Source organism: Syngnathoides biaculeatus, chromosome 23 (assembly GCF_019802595.1).
Source record: "Syngnathoides biaculeatus isolate LvHL_M chromosome 23, ASM1980259v1, whole genome shotgun sequence".
Taxonomy (NCBI): Eukaryota; Metazoa; Chordata; class Actinopteri; order Syngnathiformes; family Syngnathidae; genus Syngnathoides; species Syngnathoides biaculeatus.
Genome location: NC_084662.1, coordinates 6,840,573 through 6,862,796, shown reverse-complemented (window position 1 = coordinate 6,862,796; position 22,224 = coordinate 6,840,573). Strand labels below are relative to the sequence as shown.

The 22,224-nt window shown below is 46.2% G+C and overlaps 2 protein-coding genes across 4 annotated transcripts; one reads left to right on the top strand and one right to left on the bottom strand.

Annotated features, from left to right (window-relative positions):
* The first annotated feature begins 242 nt into the window (after window positions 1–242).
* Window positions 243–12,715, top strand: fbxo25 (F-box protein 25). Of its 3 annotated transcripts, none has more exons than XM_061811511.1 (10): window positions 243–380; window positions 705–893; window positions 6,102–6,205; window positions 6,309–6,358; window positions 6,867–6,959; window positions 7,031–7,124; window positions 7,413–7,597; window positions 8,573–8,755; window positions 9,544–9,690; window positions 12,097–12,715. In XM_061811511.1, the coding sequence occupies exons 2-10, from the start codon at window positions 775–777 to the stop codon at window positions 12,184–12,186; spliced, it is 1,065 nt and encodes a 354-aa protein (XP_061667495.1). In that variant the 5' UTR covers window positions 243–380; window positions 705–774; the 3' UTR covers window positions 12,187–12,715. The 3 variants fall into 3 exon arrangements, with proteins under 3 accessions (XP_061667495.1, XP_061667496.1, XP_061667498.1); XM_061811512.1 differs by having other exon boundaries at window positions 268–380; window positions 743–893; XM_061811514.1 differs by lacking the exon at window positions 243–380 and having other exon boundaries at window positions 858–893; window positions 7,369–7,597.
* A 136-nt stretch (window positions 12,716–12,851) lies between these two features.
* On the bottom strand, window positions 12,852–21,018 carry si:ch211-225h24.2 (uncharacterized protein LOC564539 homolog). Its single transcript, XM_061811527.1, has 4 exons — window positions 20,662–21,018; window positions 17,901–17,957; window positions 15,190–15,305; window positions 12,852–14,936 (listed from the first exon to the last, which is right to left on the bottom strand). Exons 1-4 carry the CDS (start codon window positions 20,734–20,736, stop codon window positions 14,555–14,557), a joined length of 630 nt encoding a protein of 209 aa, XP_061667511.1. The 5' UTR covers window positions 20,737–21,018; the 3' UTR covers window positions 12,852–14,554.
* Window positions 21,019–22,224: the final 1,206 nt, after the last annotated feature.

Here is a 22,224-nt window from a genome sequence, read left to right as displayed (position 1 = left end):
GATGACGACGACGAAATATCTTTTAATGTTGCCATTATTATGCATCCATCTCAAATATGGATGCTTGGCGTCGCATCCCCTTCTGTGCACAAACCAAAACAGGAGGACATGTGCGGGGTCCTCAGTCACGTGTCGGAGAAAACCCACAACAAAACAGAGAGGATCAGGGGGGGCGTGGCTAATAAGATCGACAGCTCTTTGTAGCCAATCCCCAGCGGCTTCCGGCATGGCAACAAGGTTAAATGCCCGCGCTGCGTCCAATCGGAGAGGAGGAAGGCGGAGCTTCGCCTTCACTTCCGTCAATATTTGCAGCAGTGCACCGAGAAGACCAAGCAGACACGACAAATAGACAAACAAAGGAATTGTCATCCCTTGTCGAGGTTCGTCGGAGCCTTTATTTTGCTTCAAATTATGTATTTTATATTGCTTGTAGTCCTCCACTAACGATTATTCGTCCGTACAGTCCGTCGCTAACTATCGTACACGCTCGTTGTCAGCTAATGTCAGCTTTTAATGTTAATCCATTAAATGAAGTTAAATGTGTCGTTGCATAAAATTCACGCCATTGGGCTTGTCGTGGGAATAGAATTGGTTGTTGTCAATGGAAATGCCCCCGTGTGTCGAGTTTGGGCCTTGATGACGTCATTGCAGTCGTATTGTCATGTGAGGGCATTACGTGGTTCTTGTCATTTCATTGTTTGCAGGTTCTTTCTAACACTTGTCATCGCGTTCCGACCTCCAGTGCCCTCTGTTCCACCCCCGGCCCGTGCTAGGATGCCTTTCTTGGGCAAGGACTGGAGGTCGCCAGGATGGAGCTGGACCAAGACGGAGCACGGCTGGAAAAGGATCATCTTCTACGGCCACGACATGGACCGCATCCACCGAGAGATCGAGTGAGAACCAGTCCTGTTTACATATCGCCAGCGTAGTTGCCGTCTAAAATGTATCCGCGGTCCACTCGTGGGGTTCATTCGTGTCGGTTCCTACGTCGGTCTGTCTCGGGTCCAAAACACCTCAAGTTTCAAGCGAGGGCCTTGTTGTTACTGTGGCAAAAATCGAGTCAAGTCTTCATAAATTTCAAGCGAGTCTTTACTTGTTTCGTGAGTCTGCGCTGCTATATTTTCAACTTTTCGCGCCATAACTGTGCAGTGCTTGTGTGCATTAGCGATCGTAACATCTTCACAATCATTTTTTTTCCAAGCCGTTTCCCATGTTGGCGTGCCGTCCCTGTTTAATCACGACCAAGATAGTGAGAACGCAGCATATTGCTTTTTGGTGATCACGAGCCATTATTGACTTCTGCCTCAAGCTTGGGCTGCTTATCGGCCCGTTGCGCCGCCTCATTGTTTCCCCGCATTGCGTAAGCTCTAAAGCGCGATTGTCGTTGCTTCCTCTCACTAAGGTCGCAGTGTTCTCAGTTTCTTTTGACCGTTTACGCGCCGCCACATTTAGCACGTGAGCAGGCGACGTCCCGGCACCGAAGGGCCCGAGTCACAACAAGACGTGACATCGTGGCTCCCGGTTGGGGCCCGGCCGAGCAAACCTCATTTAAACGCAGCTGCAGACTCGCAAATCAGCTGACACGGTCGTGCAGTTTTTCTTTTCCGAGTCGGTTTGTGATCAGCGCCGTCCACTTCTGAGCGTCACGCAAGATAAGATACGAGATTGCAATCAACGGGGACCTATCACTTTGTTTGTTTTGTTTTTGCCCATATTCCGTAATAACAAGTTAGTCAAAGTGTTGATGTTTTCTTAACTGTGCAGTGTATCACAGTTCATCTTTTGTACCCCCGCCATATCGCTGTTGGCGACGAAGTGCCGCCGTTCTGAGTGAAAAGACGACAATAAAGCCTTGGTTTATGTCAGTCCTCATACAGGATGAAGCTTCAACACGTTTGGGAAAACTATCAGACGGCAAACACCTGCTTAACGTGTACGTTAAATTACTTCCATTGAGTCCTGATTGTTTGAACACAACGTGGTAGTTTCTATAGAACGTGAATTTGTGGTTATCGTTTGCGCTCAACTGCAAGCCTCGAAGGTATACATTTTATATTGAAGGAAAATCATGAAATATTTCACCGAATGTCTGTAAAATTAGCCTCATTTTTTTAAAAATTGAACTCCATTTTGTGACACAAGTCTACTTCACTGCAACGTGCGCGTTATCGGACTCCACACTAGCCGCAGCGTTTCAGAGCAGCAGACGTTCCAGAACCGTCCGCCACAATCGTTTCCCCTTCTTGATCTTTCCTCATGAGTCGTCGCTGTCTCTCGTCTGAGGCACTTCGCCACTTCTTTCGCCTTCCCCGTGTGTCCGAGGGGCTCGCCCAGTCGTGCCCTCGTAACTCAGACGTTAGCGTAAATCCAAATAGACAAAGAGGATTAGCGTTAAGCGCGCTCACCTCTGGGAGTCGTCGAGCGGAACGCGCACAAACACGCCGGCCGCTCCGGCGGATCTTTGTCTGGATCAGAAGATGAACGCCCGCGTTGGACTCGAGGGGAGTTGTCGGCTTTGATGGAGAGATATTATCTGTGTAGTACACGAATGGAATGGAGAGTGCCAAAGCAGAACTGGGAAGAGCAAACAAGTTGGGTTGCGTGTGGCCGCATTAACGTGTTTGCGTTTTGCAGGCTGAAAGGTCCGATTCGTCAAAAAAAGGGGGCAAAAAAAAAGTCATGTTTCAAGTAGCTTTATTGTCAGACTGATCCCCAACTTTTTTTTGCTTTAAAAAAACTTTTTTACATTCATATTTTTTAAAGAAAAACACTTTGATATTTTCCTCATTTTTTTTCTGGATTAAAAAACATAGTTTTTTTTTTTTTTTTTTTTTTTAAGAGAGACTTACTGTTCCTGTAAATTGTATTTTTTTTCTTTTGGGGAAAAAAAAAAGTTAGGCCCTCCGGCATCCTGGTTATGCAATACGGGGAAATCATCAGCTCTTACAGTGGATTGTGTTTTAAAAAAAAAAAAAAAATGGAGGGGGGTGGTTGGAGAGCTTCTTTGGACAAATGAGTCAGTATCTGCCATATTCGCAGTCCTTTAGGTACGCGTTGGACTCTTTCACTCCAAAACGTGCCCCATAAAATATGTCAACACTGACTTACAAATCAGTCAAAACGAGCCGTTAAAACCGCTTCGTCATGCAGAACTCAAGTAGAAGGATTCAAACACGCCGAGGGGGTCATAACGATGGAAAATGACCTTAGTAGGCTCCACCTCAGTACAGAACGGTTATTGTGGTCACCATAAAAATAAGCACACAGGAAAGAAAGAAGCCCGGCTAGTTAGGCGGTTGGCACCACCCCCGTTCACTAGCATCTCGTTACCCCAGCTGGCCATGTTGTCCCTGCTGAAAGTTGACAAATGGATACGTCGTAAAATGTGTTCAGATTTCCATCTTTCAAAAGTCAATCTATCGCTTTTGCAGTTTTTTGGAGCGAGCTTGAAAAAATGTCAGCGAGCTGTTGTGTAAATTGAGGCATCCGCCCAAGACTCATTTTCAGGGTGTAGCCATCGTTAGCTTGCTAACGTGGCGCCGGCGTGCAGGGTGTGGCCATCGTTAGCTTGCTAAGTTCACGCCGGCGTGGTGAGTGGGCCCGGCACCGTAAGCTAAGCGCAGCTCGCTCCCAACCGAGCAGCCGAATGAAACGCCGCCACTTTGTACTTTGACGCTGGCGCGAGAAAGGATACGCCGCGGCTCTTTGTGTCAGCCCCGCCCTGAAATGGTGAAAAAGACGTTTAAGCTGCAGCTCAACAATTCAGCGCTACGTTGTAAGCCTTAGCATATGTTTTCAGCACTTGCCTTCAAACACATTTAATGTATTTAGAAACAAAACACGGACATCTGCTTAGAGCCTCTTTAAGCCTTGGCGGAGGTCTGTTGATTTCTAAATATCCGGAAAATTCCTAACCAAAGGATTGAAATGTATGGCTTTTATTATTATTTATCGTGCGTTCACGCCCCGGTCTTGGCAGCCGGGCTCCAAATTCTGCGCTGTCGAAGAAGAAAGGATATGAACGGAGTGAGTACAGGTCACGCCATTGACCCGAGAGATGATCCTTCACTAACAGAACATTCCACAGAGGTCACCGGGACCTCGGAGGAGTCTCGGTCTGGAGGTGATAAAACCTCACGTGTCTCGAGTCTCAAGCCCAGTCTGAGCCGCTCATTTGGGGGTCGCCGCGTGCGCACCACCGCCTGGAATGCCGTCGTGTCCGCTTTGCGTCGGGAGACGAAAGCGCGGCAAACACCCGGCGGAGTCCCGGCCGACTCCAAACGGACAAAGCGCAGCGGAAATTGAATTTCCCCAAAGGAGCGATAGGGAAAAATGTACAATCGATCAATTTTTTTAAAAGAGAACATTTTGCCAATTATTTAGATTGTCAGGTCGCAAAAATTGTAATTTTAGGAGAATAACATTTTGGGGGCAGAATTTTTTTTTTTCAGGAATTAAGTAATATAGTGTGCGTCTGTGCAGATACATATTTTACATGATTTTGTTTTGAAAAAAGTAGAAACATTTTTAAGTAAACAAAAGATCATTTTTTCATGGAAAATGAAAATCTTACTTGGGGGAATAAAAGACAACTTTTGGGGAGGATTGTAAGTTGAACTCTTGAAAATGAAGTATGATTTTTGCTCATTCTTTCAAGGGGAAAAAAAAAGTACTTTCCTGGTTTGAGAATGATGTATTCATTCATTCATTCCTACTTTGCCCTCGACTTGAGGGGAAGAAGAAAGGGGGGAAAAAAATGAAAAAATAAAAATATTAGGCAAAAGCTTTACAGAGGCATCTTTTCTTTTCTTTGGGATGTACAACAGGGAGGACTTTTTAATTTTTTTTTTTTTTAATTCTTTCTAGTCCCTTTCAAACAAATAAACTTTCCTCTTCAATGTTTTTAAAACTTTTAATGCATTTAATGTTGCCTTATGTTACATATATGTTAAATATAATAATAATAATGCGGTCATTTTTGAAGAAAAAAAAAAGTCAAATTTTCCAGGAAAAGAAGAGAAGATTTTCGGGAGAAAAAAAATATATTTTTTCTTGGGGAAAAAGGAAGTTATTTTTGCCACAAAAGCTGCTTGTCTCAAGAATGAATTATGATATTTGTTCTTTCATGAGCATTACTCTAATGTATTTCTGACAAAAAATATTTTGTCATTCTTTTAAAAAGCAATGTGTAATTTCAGGGGAAAAAACATTTTTAAAGGATAATTTTAACTATTTCATGAAAAAAGCTTTTGTAATTTAGGAAAAATGTGGATTATTAGGGGAAAAATATTTTGGGCAATTATTTTAAAGAATTTTTTTTTTAAATTTAAAGTACATTTTCATTTCACTTGGTTTTGAGAGAAATCTGATTGTTTCAAGAATTAAAAAAAATATTTTTAGCTAGTAATTTATTTTGGTGGAGGTAATATTTTGGACAGTAAAAGCACAAAAAAAACTGCATATTTTTTTTAAAAAGGTTTTAATTTTAGGAGAATAAGTCATATTTTATTATGAAATCATACTTGTTTTTATTCATCTTTGTCACATTGTAATTGTAGAAATTCCCCCGCCCCCCTCCCTCCCCCTCCTAAGGAACTGATATCCTGTGGGTTATTGCATCATAAATATCCTTCACAATGTGGAAAATTCAGATTCTTAGAATTGGGTGGCACTGGTACCTGGCAGAGGAAAAAAAAAAAACACAACGTCCTTGGAAACCCAACTCCTCCGATGAATTTAGTCATTCATTGATTTTTTTTTTTCCCTAACCGGGGCCCTCCCCGGGCAAGAAGCGGCGCACATCCTGAACTGGCCGCCAGCCAATCGCAGGCCGCGTCCAATCTAACAACCGTTCCCATTCTCAGTCGCACCGACGGGCAATTTCGAGTCCTCGGTCGACCGGGGTTGCGGGAGGAGACCGGAGGACCCCCGGAGAAAAACCACGCGGGCGCGGGGAGGACATGCGGACGCCACGCAGGTGAGGCCGGATTTGAACCCCCGGTCCTCAGAAACCTGCGAGGCGGACGTGCTCGCCGCTCGGCCTCCACCGTGTCATTTTAACAGACGTCTTCCAGTCAAAGGGTTTTTCCTCATCCCAACAGATTCACGTGCGACGACAAAGAAAATCTGTTCGTGCGGGACATTTGTGAACTCGCCAGCGTGAAAAGGAGAAAGGACTTCTACAACCACAACACCAAATCCCAGTGTGAGTTTATGTATTTATTTTTTTTTTACAACCGTCACATTCCGTCTTGTCAAGTGACCGCTACGAACCTCGCCGCATATTTCCCTTTTTTGTGCTCGTGTAGTTGTTTTCCGGGACAAATGGATCTACGTGCAGAAAGAGAGCACAAAAGAGGTGAGCGCCGAGGTCACGTGACTCGCACTGTTGTTGCTTTTCACTTCCCCCCGCAAAGTGAAAATGTGACACTCCGCACATCATTTTTGTCAACATCGTTGCCAAATTCAAAACGTATGTCAAATAAGGCTTTAAGAAAAAAAAAAAAAAAATCAAGCTGTTCTGGAAGATTGTGGGCGTGTCTGCAGACTGAGCTGAAACCACGCCCCCACTCAAATGCCGAATCAAATACGACTCAGCGGCTGGAATACATCCCACCGGGTCGCCATGACAACAAGGCGCTCTAAAGCAGCCGCAACAGCACCAAGCCCCCGTCTACATCCTCACGTTTGACTTAGAAAGTCTTTCCCACCTCCTCTTTGTAACCTACATGCACTCATGGCCAACAACGAGGCGCTCTAAAGTGGCCACGCCCACACTTAGCGTCTTTCCAAACACTGGCAATAAACTCAAATTTGGGGGTTAAAAAATAACCAAATTTCAGGGCTCTTCCGCCTTGTGTACACAGCGTCATGGATATTGCACGCTTGGCGAAGCGCTGAATCGCTTGGACTTCTCCAGCGCCATCCACGACTTGAGGAGGTTCAACTACGTGGCAAAAGTGAGCGAGCGTCCTCGTCGCGGGCACCGTCGGGCTTTCTTGACTCTGAGTTTTCTGCATGGTGCCTTTAGCTGTTCCAGCTGATAGCCAGATCCCAGCTGGCGTCCTTGAGCGGAGCCGCCCAGAAAAACTATTTCAACATTCTAGAGAAGATCGTACGAAAGGGTACGAACGCGACAGTCGTCGTCGTGCGTGTCAAGGCAGACGTTCCGCAATGTTTATGTTTCACGGGGTTTTTTTTGTGTGTCCACGTTTGTATCCCACAATGTTGTTTGTGTGCGTCTCCATTCATGTTTTGTGCCAGCCTGCAATGTCCCACGTGTCCGTTTGCGTCCGCGTCGGCGACCCACCACCTTCTTGGTCCACGTTTACGTCCCACACTTTACGTTGCGCAATGTTGTGTGTCAAGATCGCACGTGGTGATTGTGCCGACCCATTTTTGCTCGCCGCCAGTGGTGGAGGACCACTACAATCCGCGGCTGGTCAAGGAGCTCCTGCAGGATCTGAGCGCGACGCTGCACAGTCTGACCCTGCACGTGGGCCGATGCGTGCTGGTGGGCAACGTCAACGTCTGGCTGCGCCGACTGGAGAACATCCTCAAGTGGCAGCGGCAGCTCAACGACCTGCAGATCCCCAAGGTTCGTCTCGGACCGGCCTCGAGGGCGGGTTGCGCGGCGTGCGGGTTAGAGACCGAGCCCGGCAGCCGATAGCCAAGGTCATTGATGCCTTTAGATCTCACGAGATGCCCCCCTCACCCCCCCCCCAAAAAAAAAGCACTCTATGAAGCTCCTCAGCTATTAGCAAAACGCGCGTATACGTGCCGACTGCTGGCGGACTTTGACGAAGGCAACCTTTTGTTTGAGGGGGAAAAAGGGTTGTTTTTGTAGAGGAAAAAAAAAAAACAGTTTTTTCAAGAATTGTTTCTTTCAAAAGCTGACTTTTTAGGGGTGGGAATTATTTTTTTTCCCCCCCCGGGGGGGGGGGTCAAAAGCTGTATTTTTCAGGAGTTATTTAATTATTAAGGGGGGATTAAAAAGTAGTGAAATTAGTAGAATGTTAGTAACCAACCGGCGGCACAGTCTCAGCTGGTAAAGCGTTAACCTCAGCCCTGAGGTCCTGGGTTTGATCCCGGACCCGCCTGTGTGGAGTTTGTATGTTCTCCCCGTGCCTGAGTGGGTTTTTTCCGGGTGGGCACTCCGGTTTCCTCCCACTTCCCAAAAACATGCAGCATCAATTGGACCCTCTTAAGTCGTGTGATTTGTGAATGTGGCTGTTTGTCTCTATGTGCCCTGCGATTGGCTGGCGACCAGTTCAGGTTTTAGCCCGCCCCCTGCCCGTCGACAGCCGGGATAGGCTCCGGCACTCCCCGTGACCCTCGTGAGGGTAAGCGGCAAAGAAAATGGATGGGCGGACGGACGGATATTAACTAACCTCCAAAGCACAACATGGCACTCCTCAACTCACTTGACGCCAAGATGGTGGCGCCTTTGGTTGCCCCCAACCTCTTAGCTACCGTGAAGCGTCCCCCCCCCCCCCCAGAACAAAGCGGTTCTCCTCCCCCCCCCCCATCCCCGTGTTTGGATGTCCTCATGAAGGAATGCCGGTCTCCGCAGCAAATGTGCTCGGGCACGTCCTTCAGCGACCTGCCGCTCTACATGCACAACAAGATCCTGTACAACCTCTCCGATGCCTGTGACATCATCAACCTGGGACAGGCCACGCCCACGCTGCACATCCTCAGCGAGAACCGGACGCTGTGGAAGCGGCTGTGCCATTTCCACTTCTCGGACAAGCAGGTGAGAGGAGTCGCGACCCCCCCCCCCCCCCCCCCCGACGAGCGCTCAAGGTAGGGGTGGTGGCACTGCTTGAGTTTACCGTAATTTCCATATTTATGGCCAGGGACTGTTTTTTTTTTTAAATCAAATATTTACCATAATTTCCGGTCTATAAGCCACAACTTTTTTCACACGCTTTCAACCCTGCGGTTTATGCAATGATGCGGCTAATTTGTGCTCCCCCCCCCCCCCCCCTTACGGCCGCAAGGGGGCACTCGAGCGGAAAAGGTTAGAATGAAACCGCTGGAATATATGTGCCAAGGAAGTGAATTTTACCGCCCCTGTTAGCTCTGTGCTAGCGTATTGCTTCTGTGTTACTGGCGTGTCTCAGCGATATTGACCGGTAAGCTCCCTGTTAGTGCTAGCTTTAGCGCGGCATTATTGCTAGTGTTAGTACCCTGCTAGCACTGCGCTAGTGTTAAACTCTTTCTGTATACCATCTTTCTATGTAAATATTTAATGTTTGAATGTGGCCACTTGCGGGTTTTACATATTTTCAGCGTTATGTACAGTATGTACCAAATGGTATTTCCTTTCCAAATGTACTTGGCGAGGCTTATAGCCAGGTGCGCTCTGTAGGGCGGAAATTACGGTACTCATGATTGAGGTTTCCCCGACTTATTTTTTTTTTTTACGTTGGGCAAACCTCAAAGCGCGCCACCACTGCAAAAATGAGCCGCTGGAAATCAGCCCCAACGTCAACTGAATTTGAATTGACTTGAACGCGTGTCCATTTTGGGTTCTTCTAGCACGTCTCTCGGAATGTGGTCCTGCCCAAAAGCGACAGCCTGGACTGGAAGTTGATGTACTTCGCCCTGCAGAAGCGTTTCCCCATGAAGGAGCAGTACGGCGACACCTTGCACTTCTGCAAGCACTGTAGCGTCCTCTTCTGGAAGGTAACCGCGGCTCACCGCTCCCGTACATAATTCACTCGCTCCATGATCTCAATTGGTAATTGAAAATGGAAAAAAATGTCACCGCTGTGGACATTTTTTTATTCGTCACTGGAACCCAGCAGTTCACTGCCACCGACGTGTATATCCGTCAAGAACGGTGCTAACTGGGTACGCCTGGGGAAGGGGTCTGCTCAGGTTTGTCTTTGAAATCAAATTTTCTAAACCACTGTAGTGACTGTCGGATCCCTGTAGATGGCGACGTTGCATTGCTTTGGCTTTGAGATCAGCCCAGTTTTTGAGAAGGTCAAATTAGGGGGAAATCTCAGCTTTTCATGACCATTATGAGGGAAAATAAACACTAACGTGATGGAAGTTGGACAAGTTTGGGCAACTTGCACTCCAACAGAGTAACTCGACGTATGAAATATGTATCACAATAGGTAGTAGAAAGTACTCGTGGCAATCATGACAAAAAATGATTCGAATGCCAGAAAAATCTTTTTACTCATTTTCTCCACTTTTGAGTCAGAAACGATGTTTTAGGTGAAATGTCGTACTGCTTTTTATTAAAGAATAGAAAAAGCGAGAAACTTTTTTTGGGGGGGTGAAAGAAGAGAATCTGCTCTTTCTGTTGGTCGTTTCAGAGCTTAGATTGCCACAGAAAACAATATTTTGTCGCTTTAAAAAAACATCAGTCAAATTGTTGGCGATCTGCGCAACTCCGCTGCGGCTGGTGGTTGAATTCCCCGTGACACCACTCAAAACGCCACATTTTTCACAGCGGGATTTAAGACTGGATCAAAATTGAGGAATTGAGTTTTATCACAACTTGTGAGGATAAGAGGCTTGGGAAATGGACTGGTTAGTTTAATTGCCTGTGTTTAGGTGAAACGTACCCAAGTTATTTCATGGTATTTGTAGAGCGACGTTAGCGGACGGAATTTACAGTAGACGCAGTTTAACGTTTTCCTTCTGCTTAGCCGAGTAGCGCCAAACTGCACTGAGGTGCTATGCCCTCCCCCCACCCACACACACACACACACACACACACATCTGCTTAGTTTTCTTGCTTGAAGTGAAGTGAGGAGCTTCCAGCTGCAGACGTGAATGAGTTGAGAACAATCCGAAGCGGCGAAAGCAATTTGACGTCTGCCTGCAGGGCCGCCACGTCGTCATTTTGTGACCCACTTAAGCAAATAATGCGTCGACTTGACGCTTTTTGCTGAATGGATTTCATTCATTCATTCATTTATCTTACGCTGCGCTTATCACCATTGGGGTCGGGGTAAGCGCGATCTGAGGCGATGTCCACCCAGAACTGGTCCCAGTCGGTATCGATTTTGTTGGCCCGAAATCGCTCGTTTTGTCGCTTTTTACAGCGACTGCAATCTTTTTATTTTCAATGATAGAATTATTTGGTTATGACTCGTCACAGTTTTCCATGACGACTGATTTCACGTTTAACGCGCTGTTAAAAATAAATATAAAGTAGCAAAATTGATTTTTGCGGGAGTAGTTTTTAATATCCGGACCTCTCCAAAATCTTTGCAGACCCGACCCCCCCCCCCCCAAAAAAAATGTACAACTTTGCATAATTCTATTTGATAGTAGACTTTACGTTGCTACTGTATACATTTGCGCTCCCATCTATCCATTTTCTGGGCCTCTTATGCTCACAAGGGTCACGGGCGTGTTTTTCAATTGCCAATTGAACGCCGGAGCGCTACCGTTTCCAACATATTGTTGGCGTGTCCCCCTTCTTTTCCCCCGTGCCCTTTAACCTTTCCATCCCCCTCCTTCAGGATCGCCCCCTGGCCTTGTTGTTCAAGGTACCCATCGTTCCCCCTCGCTTTGTCTTCCTGAGCCTCATCACCGCTTTGCTTTGACATTTCTCATTTTCGCTGGCACACCCGGCAGACTTCGCAACATCCGCTAAAGGCGCCATCGTGTTTTTTGGCAATTGTAAAAAAAAAAAAAAAAAAATCACATTGTCACGTGACGTCTGGCAATTAGGTGCTCAAATCAAAAAACGCCTTCAGAGATGGTTGAGGGTGAAAGTGAGAGCGATCGTCCATCTAATCTTGTGATTCTCGAAGATGGATGATACGCGCGCGCCCTCTGCTGGTAAACAAAAATCTTCCCAAATACATATTGGCCTTGTTAAATTTTAATCCAGTTAAATTATTTTGTAATAGGCCCTTTCTGTTTTAAAAAAAAAAAAAAAAGTCATATCACGCGGTGAAAGTTTTATTGAATAGGGGGAAAATTTAATGTATATATATATATATATTTTTATACCCGTTAATGATTCCCACGCCGCTGCCGTTTCATGGTTATTTGCAGCCATTTTATGCATGTTTGCGCTTTCTGTCCGGAATAATATTCTGCTCGTGTTTTTTTCGGCAGGACTGCGGCCACCCGTGCACCGCCAACGACCCGGACGGCTGCCTCGTGCCAATCTCCCCGCAGCACTTCATCGACCTTTTCAGGTTCTAGATGTTTCCTTTCCTCCCGTAGGCTCGCACATGCGATGGGACATCCTAACGTTGTTTACCTTCGATAGAAAAGGGCTCGAAAGGTGGCGCATTCCGACAACGTGCATCTCCGTCGCGCACAGCCGTCACCGCGGTGACAGGGAAAAATCGATACCAAATAGTATCGTGCTGATTTTTGCACAAATAAGGTCAAATACTGTATATAAATATACAAAGTGTAAAGTGAGTTTTAGCATGTGGCTAAATGGTGAAAAGTATATTGTATTTTTAAGGAAGTTTACGGCGGCTGTTTTTCAAATTGATCGGTTAATCGCTGATCACGCCCACTCCTGAGTTCGGTGCTCGTAATCGTAATTTTCTCATTTCGCATTAACCGGACGTGTACGTCTGTTTATGTTTTTGAGTGTTTGTCAGTCCTCATTAAGAGTTTTTCCAAATGTAAAGTTTTATTTATATGCTCTGGGGAACTTTTGTATCCGTCTCCCAAACTTTTTTTTTTACAATATTCATTCCTGTTCCGCGAGTTGCCATGACAATTACGTACGTCTGTGGGGCAGGAAGTAGCAGAACTAAATAATTAAACCTTTACTAAAAAAAAAAAAAGATTGCGGTTGTCTATTTTTTTTTTTTAATGAAGTAGTGGAGATGATTTCTGTTTAAAAAAAAAAAAAAAAAAAAAAAAAATTATTCACACCAATGTTAAAAAGAGCTGAAATCTACTGCGTAAATGCAATTTTGCATTTGTGCGCACACCCTTGGCCGAGCCACTTAAAACTTTACAACTCAGAAGATGACAATAACACGAGTAATAATTGAGCTTTTTCCATTCTTACAACAGAAAATTTGACAAAATATATACAGATTTTTTTTAATAAATCATACAGATTTTGAAGTTCATTTTTGACAAAATAATCTGTTGGACTACTTTTATTCCATTTCTGTAAATTGTTTACATTGAGCCCAGTCATAACTGCTATGTTCATGAAATATGTATTATGGTAAGTAAAAAAATAAACCAAGATATTTGGAGGTCATTAGTAAGAATTTGGGGGTGGTTAGGTTTATAACATCAGGATCTCTTCAAACTTACTTTCACATAAAATGAATGACAACTTTGAACAGATTGTCCGTTTTCTATTAACAATATTAAGGCGGTCAATGATGAGTCATGTTCATTGTAACTTTTCAATAAACCAAAATATACTTTGTCATAACTTTGTGTTTGCGCGAAAGCACAGCATAACCTTAAAAAAAGGCTTTTATTCTACTCCTTGTGACATGAAAAAATAATAAAATGGCACTTAATAAATCAATTGGAATGAAACATTATGCGGCGGCTTCAAGGCACTTGACAATCATAAATATTCAGCATGAGATTGTGGCATGTATACACACACTACATGTTTTTCCACATACACACGGCGCTGTTCCAGATGCCAAAACAAAAGACATCGGCGCAGCGTTAATGCCTTTTGCTCCACTTCGGTGACAGCGCTGTGCGATTAAACGTTTACTGCAAACAAACGCTGCCGAATTTCCGCAGTAACTGAACTTTTGGCTGGGCCGCGATTTAAGGAATTGCAGTCCAGTATTTGGTATTTAAAGTGATTGCGTGGCGGACTTCTGAGTCTCCGTGTGCCCCGCGATTGGCCGGCAACCATTTGAGGGTGTGCCCCGCCTCCTGCCGCCACCCTTGTGAGGATAAGCGGCTCAGGAAAAGGATGAATGGCATTACAGTGGTGCTTTGACATACGAATAACTGAACGTGAATTTTCTGACAAGCGGGTAACTTTGCTCACCAACAACGAGGCGCTCTCAAGCTGCCGCGTCCGCGGCCTATCGGAAGGGAAGCCGCATTTTTGAGGTGGAGGCAAAACAAGCCAACTGCACGTTACCACTGAGCCGGATAACCGCTGTTGCCAACTGAGTTTCTGAATTTATTAAAAATATTTTAAAAAAGTGTCGGTTGCCCAAAAGCGTCACCAACAGAAATGGGAAAAACTGTTTGGATCGCCTCAGTTCAGCTTTGAGTTCTCACTGGTTGCACATTTTCAGCAATTATCTTCAAACGTGTACAGCGGACAGCACATTTTGCAGGGGTAGACGCCCGACCGCAAACAGCTAAAATCCGTGAATAAGTGAATTCATAATTATCACTGCCACGGAAAAAAAATAAACTTAAAAAAAAAAAATTTAGTTTGGAAAAAATTCTTGCAGGTGCTGTTGCTACAAAACACCAGCGGGAAACCAGATGGAATCTTTTTTTTTTTTTTTTTTCTTTCTTCCTGGCAGCGTGGAAGGGATTCCAGCATTCTTGGCAGTAGTACACCTCATTGGACAAAGGGGGCGCTGAAGCGGAGGCACGCGCACTACTTGAGCCCTTCCCAGGCGCCGTCCGACACGATCCCTCGGCTCATCCTGCCCAGTCCGGCCAGCTTGACTTTAGCGCGGGACGTCCACGTGACGACGGCGGCGGGGTCGTCGGGGCGCGGCAGGTTGGCGTAGCGGGACGAGTCCTCGGCGTCCGGCGGGAGAGCCGAGGGGTCGGCGAGAGGCGGCGAGGGCGAGCGTCCGTTCGGCCGGCCGTCTTCCTCCGGGGCGCCGGCGCCGTCTTTCCGGGGTCGAGGCGTCGCCCGGCCGTCGGCCTTGTCCGTTTTTCTGGCGGGCGAGATCTGCCTCATGGTCGTGGTGACGCTTTCCCAGAAGCAAAGGGCTTTGTCGGCCTTCTCGCATTTGGCTTTTTTGTCGTTCCTGCAAAGCAACATCACGACCACGTGTTTATATGTCGGCCGTCACCTGACCCCGACCCAACTTTGATCCCCGAAACCGAGGTTTGAAATCCTACTTTGAGACCGTAAACCTGTCTTGAAACGTTGACTTAAAACCCTAAACCTGGTCTTCAAATCCAGGCTCGAAACCCTCCTAAACGCAGGCTTGAGAGGGTTGAGTTTGAAACCCCGACTCGAACCCAAAACTCTTGTTCGAAACCCCAACCCAGGCTTACCCTCGGCGCTGCGCTGGGGTCTCTCCAGTCAACAAGAAGTGTTTGTCGTCTTTTGAGGAGAACATCTTCTTGTCCTTCCTCTCCTTCTTGGACATCATCTTCTTCACCTTGACCTCCTGACACGAGAAGATTATGACAACGTCGTACATGTCGTTCGTTGCAGTAAATGCTCGCTCTGCGTTCAAAGTGCACCTCTTTTGAACGTTTAGAATTACCGCGTTAATTTCCATCTGCCCGTCTATGGCGTTTCACATTATAAGTTAGCATTTAGCTAGCAAATGTGCTTAAACAAATTTTACAATTTGTTTGACGATTTTAATGTGTAAATTTCTGTGATCACCGTAAGCAAAAAAGAAGAAAAATCCAGTTTTGACGCTCTGATGCAAATGTTGTTACAGCTCTTAAAATGAAAGAGTTTGCTGTCGTAGTGCATTTTTCACGCCACGGCTGATGATAGCGATCCCATTTCGCAATTTGCACCCCCTCAAGTTTCTGGCCTTGACGGACACTCGCCCCCCCGGGCTCTTCTCAAAACATTCCCACTCCTCATAACACGGCTTTGACAAACTCCCTTTTGCCGAGACCGCTTCTTTTGGTTCCGTGTGAAGAAGAAGCCGCCGCCAAAAAGGACGCAAACAGTCACGTCTGCGACGTTTACGGAATGTTGCAGGAATGTACTGATTAGATATCAGGAAGGTTCAACAGAACACTTTGTCCTCCAGGTACACGCTCGTACACAATACAGGCACCAAAATACTCTGACTTTCCTCTTTAGTTCCTCGTACAATCACGAAAAGCAATGAGCCTTTGCAGACAACAAGGAACACGTAGCTAGCCTGTTAGCTCGGCTGGCTAACTACGTTGGGCTTTGACACAGATGCCATATTTATTTATCTAAAGCAAGTAGCCTTTATATTCATAGGCGATTTGGTGACAGTTTACATTATAAATATATGTTGTAAATCACAAGACTTGTGCTTTTATTTACACTTTACATTAGCATGCCGGCTGCCTGGCTGGCTCTGAACTCGGATTTGCCCTTCCGGCAGTGTGTGAAAACTTCTTGGTTGAAGCCCCCCCCCCCCCCCCCCCCAAAAAAAAAAAATGAGCCCCAACACAGCACAATTCACATTACAAAGTGCTTTAAAATGTCCCCAAATTAGTTAGTCATTTCTTTCTCAACACTTCTGAGTTTGACGCTTTGCGCAAGACGCAGCCGCAGACTTGAAACGACGTAGCCGTGCAAGTGAATGTCTGCTTTCTTGTGCTAATCAGAGGTGTGTGTGTGTGTGTGTGGGGGGGGGGGGTGACAAAAAAAACCACAGTTTCATCCTGTTTTGGGCCTTGTTTTTGCATCCATGCTTATTGTTCTGCAGCCCCTTCACGAAAGTCGCTTTTCCTTCCCTTCTCCAGCCCAAAGTACGAACACGACGGCCCCCAACAAAGTCACCCCCGCCCGAGACACGCAAAACCTCGCCGACGAGATCGGGGGATAAGCTACGTGTACACACACACACACACATATCTACGATTGTTTACATCAACATACGGCATCCAAAGATAGGATCTCACTCTTGATTGGGCGCATTTGCATTTTGACAGTTTAACGTTCAGGTTAGTGTTTGGAACCAGATTTAAGGTTTCGAGCCAAGATTACGTTTCAGGGTTAGGTTTCAAGACCGGTGTGAGGGTCTGAGCGCTGCCGGTGCCGAAAAGTCTTCTTGTGATTCATGCGCAATATTTTGCAAACTTCCGGCCAGTCCGAAGCATCCTCATCCGTGCTTCAACATGTGCCATTCGACAACTCGTCGCCGCGTGTTCATGTTCGCTGTGGATGTCTCAGAAAGATGAACACAGCGGACCTACAAATATGTGTATATCTTGTTATTAACTTTTGTTTTGAGGTTAGGATATAACGTATGTTAGCTCCCTCTATGTAGAAGAAGGGGAACTTTGAGACCGGGGGATCTCCCGTACCCAGAGTTCCCCTGTTAGTAACGCATGCGCATTCATCACAAGGGGACTTTTCAGCACGGGGGATCGTTCAGACCGGGATGCAGTTTTTTAAATCGAATTTCAAGTGCTTCAAGTTGGGCAGTTTGAAATTTGGGTTTCAACACGGGGCCAGGTTCCAAGTTTCAAAAGATGTCAAGCAGGGGTTCGGGTTTCAAAGCAGAGCAATAAATCCCGGTCAGGGTTCCGAGTCGGCGTTTCAAATTGGTCGGGTTTCGAGCCTTTGTGGCGCGAGCAAACGAGGAAGCGGCCAGGTTAGCCGGGATGACGGGAAGTTCTGCCGATGCTAACTGAACGCCGACTGACGTGTTTACTGATAAACGGCGGCGCCTCCGCACGACTGCTTCGCATCAGCTCGGCCTCGACTGTCAACGACGCCAGCGCGCGTGTGTGTGTTTGTGCTAAAATGACTACACTAGTGTCTGTTTGTACAGTACGTACATTTAATTTTGGGGCTCGGTTTCTGTCACTAATATTATCCATTTATTTTCTTTTGCCGCTTATCCTCACGAGGGTCGCGGGGAGTGCTGGAGCCTATCCCAGCTGTCAACGGGCAGGAGGCGGGGTACACCCTGAACTGGTCGCCAGCCAATGTCACTAATATTAATTCATACACTTTGAAAATGATTGGCGCTGTGGCGGTTTTCTTTACATGATTCTATTGTCTGCGCGAGTGAGCCGGCCGCAAAGTTGTTTACCTTGGATACGACTGTGATGGTGTCCTCCTCGTCTTTTTCTCCTTCTACGTCTTTGTCCTGAAGCACACAGACACGAGTGCCAGTTAAGACAAATAGCAACCCCCCCCCCCCCCGCCCCAATCCACTCCCTACGGATGGCGCGTTCGTTAGGGGCCACTCGGCGTAGCGGGTCCATTCGACCCCCGAACGACGTGTACTGTTGCTTTAAGGCCGCATGCGACCGGCGTGGCCTCCACAAACAAGGAAGCGCTATTTCGGGTCCATTGTGCCTCAGTCTGCACTTGGAGTCAATTGTGGCCAGTGATTTTCACAATGATCCATATTTGAGTTCACAATGTGGCTTCCCTCATTCCCCGCGTGGCACTTTCAAACATTTACAAGGGTTAACTTTTTTTCATCCCCCCGTCTCCTCCCCTTAGACTTGTGTGACAAGGAAGAATGTTCCATATTTGTACCTTCAGCGGTGCTTTAAGATGAAAAGTGACAAGACTTAGCCACGCTTGGTCAATTTATTACAATAATTAATACCCAGGTCTGCTGCTGACATTGCGTACAATTATTTTGACGGTTGTGCATTTCTGCGCCGTCGGCGGCTCGGCTCAAGTGCTCCATCCTGTTTTTTTGTAAGGATTTAGCACAATCGCTCGAAAGTAGATTCCACAGGAGAGCAACTAAAAGTGCTCGTTTCTCCCGACTGCGCTCGAACTCCTCAAAAGCAGCAGCGGCAGCAGGTCGAACTCGCGACGACGTCGGGACGGCCTCCCGAAGGAAAGCCGAGCTGCGACGGGGGAAGGCCTGCCTGCCTGCGGGGAACGCTCACAAAGACGAATTCGGATTACGACGCCGCCTCGTGACCTTCTGAAGGCTTCGTATATATTTACGCGAGCGTTATTTAAAAAAAAAAAAAAAAAAGACACCTTTGAGACGTTCAATCAAAATCTGAAAAGGAAACGCACGACGATGGTGACGAGTCAGGCAAACTGCGACAACAGCCTCGTTGTTTGCAAAAATAATTGGTGGAGGTCCTCAAAGGTGCGCTTAAGGTGGACAATTGGGAATAGCCGTTCACAGCCTTTCCACACATTTTTCAAGTCGTTGTGATCAAATGTGTGCCCCCCCCCCCCCCCCCCCCCCCTCTTGTGACTCCCACTCTGTGAACAGCTCAGACGTCTGCTTCAGGACTCGGAACCGAGGCCAGCGGGATTTATTTAGCTATGTTAGCTATGCGCGCACCGAGGCGAGATCAGAGTGCAACTGCAAATTCCCGGGAGGGGGCGACATAGGGGGCTGGGGGGGGGGGGGGTCGTGTGGGTTCTGCCCCGAGAGACGCAATAAATGTTCAGGGGTCGTAAAAACAACCAAGATGCAGAACTGCTGCGTCAGTGCCCGAAAAAGAAGAGACAACATGAAAGCTGCTCACACGAGTCAAGAAAACGTTGCAAGTCGGGCTGGGCAAACAAATTAATATTATTATTTTCCATGCATAAAATACTCATACATACTGCAATATGAGATTCAAAGCAAAACCCTGGTGCCCTCGCGTCCCCTCATAGCCCCTCTTCCCCCGCAGACCAACCGCTGGCCGGCTAACGAGCGCTGACGCGGCGCCTTCGACGGACCTCGCACGCCGCCGTCACCTGATTCCGCTTTGTTCCCGTTTCCCTTCGACACTGATTGACTCAAGTCCCTCATGATTAAAACAAAAACAAGAACAACTCTGAGTCACTTTCCAGTGACTTCGAGACGCAGTTACTCAACTGCGCGCAATACGAAAAACAGAACATTTCTAGCTAAATCTCCTAAAGTCTTACAGAGGTAAAATAATAAACTTACTGTTGTCAGATTTTGAGCAATTAATGCAACAAGATTTGCTTTCGTATGTGTGTGCAGCTTTTTATAGCATACGGGCAAGTTTGCACGTAAGTAAGTAAATACAGAATGACGGGATGGGCGTGCTTAGCCTCCTAAGGGCCTGGACGGCGTCGCTGGAAACAAGTTGAGCAAGAAGCTGAGGCCCACAAGTTCAAGGACGGCGATCCAAAGGAGCAAATCAACAGCAAAATGGCTTCAGGGGTAGAAAATGCACATCCTGGAGCCGCCCAGTGTAAAGTCCAGACCTCAACCCCAACGAGATGATGTGACGTGACCTTAAGAGAGCTTTTCCCAGCAGAACGGTCCAACATTATAATCTGCAACTACAGGAAACGTTGACTTCAAGTTATTGCTTCCGAGGGGTCAAGAGGTCAGCCAGGAAGTTTTCTTACCTGTCCTGTCGATGTTTAGTTGTGATACTTTTTCAAAAATATGACAAGAGAATTGTGTGAAATTAGTTGAAGCACTTTCTTTTTGTTCATTCTTGAGATTTTGATGATTCATCAGAGATCAGTTTTTTTTTTCCCCTCTCAACTGCAACAATTGGCCAATAACCAAACGTGAAATATGAATTCTATAAATCTGTTACTTGGGCGCAGCCTTCTAAACTGTGCTTAATAAGATAAGATAAGATAAGATAATAAAACAAGAACTTCTGGAGTTCTTATTTTCTTTGTCACTCTCTGCTGCGTTGCAGGAAACAAACACTTTTCCGCAGAAATTCAACAATATTTGTCGTCTGAAGTCAAATGTTACGTCACCCGAACCTGCAGCGGGGGGGGGGGGCGAGTGACGTCATTAGATCCCGATCAACGCAGGATGCGAGAGCCTGCCGTGAGCGTCAGAAACATGACGGACATCCCGACGTGTTTTGGGGTTTTGGTGTTACCTTGTGGTGCCAGGAGACGTCGTCTTCCTCCGACGCGTAATCCACCAACACTTGACTTTTGCTTCTCCGGAACATGGCGCCACTTCTTGGGGAGCCGAACCGTCAAAGAAGTCGTCCGAAAAAGAGCTTAAAAGAGCAAAAGTAGTACCCGTAGTACTCTGTACTTGCTTTCCGGAGAGATGCGCGAGCAGCTATTGTTCATTCATAAAGTCGGCCGCTGCTGCCTTGGGCGTGTGCGCGCGCGCGTGCGCTGGCCTGACGAGTATTTCCGCGAGCACGTGGGCCGGCTGGCTCCTCCCCCCGCCGAGAGACCCGCGTACAATCGGGAGGTGTCTTGTGACGTCACGCAACACCGACCGCCGCCATGTTGGAGGTCTGCGGTCAGCTGGTCTAAAAAAAAAAAAAAAAAAAAGAGACTGGATGGCTCATTGGCCACCAAAACTGAAGTCGCCATCCGCCATCTTGATACTCCCAGAACTACCATGCCGACATGTGCGTTAATCGCCAGTTTCGTGGCTGTGAGAAAACATTCCACAGGTAAGTTAGAAAGATTTACTTCAACAGGTAAAATTTGTTTGCAAAGGTTTTTTTTTTTTTTTTTTTTTCAATTTTCAGATGAGCTTAATTCACTTGAACAAAGTTTAGCTTACGGTTGTCGTTGTTCACTATTCACTCTTTGGTTCACCTTTATAGGCCGACGGTTTTTCAATATTTTCCCAAACGTCATCAGTGGATAAGCAAGAAGACATTTTCTGTGAAATTTTAGATGAATTTCATAATACAGAACTCTGCACATTGAATTTGATTTTCTAATGCGAGGAAACAAGTTTAAATTTTCTGTCTGAAATAGGACGTCGCAGAGACAACAAATGAACGATGCGTTTATTTGCCCATTGCGAGTCCTTCTTTCCAAAAGTATATCGAACTGAATGTTTTTATGACAAAAGATGCTTGTTTTTTTTGCTATGTTATGATGATAGTGCTTCACATCGTATTATTTTGGGAAAAGCTAACATGTCACGCAAATTGGACCTAAGGTAATATGTAAGGTTTCTTTCTTTTTTTTTTTTTTGGATCAGTGGGCTGGCTGGCTCCTCCCCCCGGCGAGAGACCCGCGCCCAATCGGGAGTCGCCTTGTGACGTCGCGCAACACCGGCCGCCGCCATGTTGGAGGTCTGTGGTCAAGTGGTCTGCACTCATGTGACAAAATCTGCCACCAGGACGTAAGTCGGGCCATTCAAACGGCAAACGTTTTATTTAATAACTCCTCAAGTACTACCATCATGACCAGTGGTCAAATTTATTAGCACAGTAGGAACAAGTGTTCATCAAAATAAAATTAATATTATACAGAACAACACAAAACTGTTCAATGCACATTGCAGCCAAATGTTTAAAAACAATCCATTCACAAGGATGGCAAAGTTAAATACAACTAAACTTTACTGATTCTTGCTCGTGCTGCTCGTGGCACTCGTAGAACACTTTGACAATCACTGACGTACATTCCACTTTTCAATGTAAATATTAATGTGATGCGAGTGTCCGGTTTCTCTTTTGCTG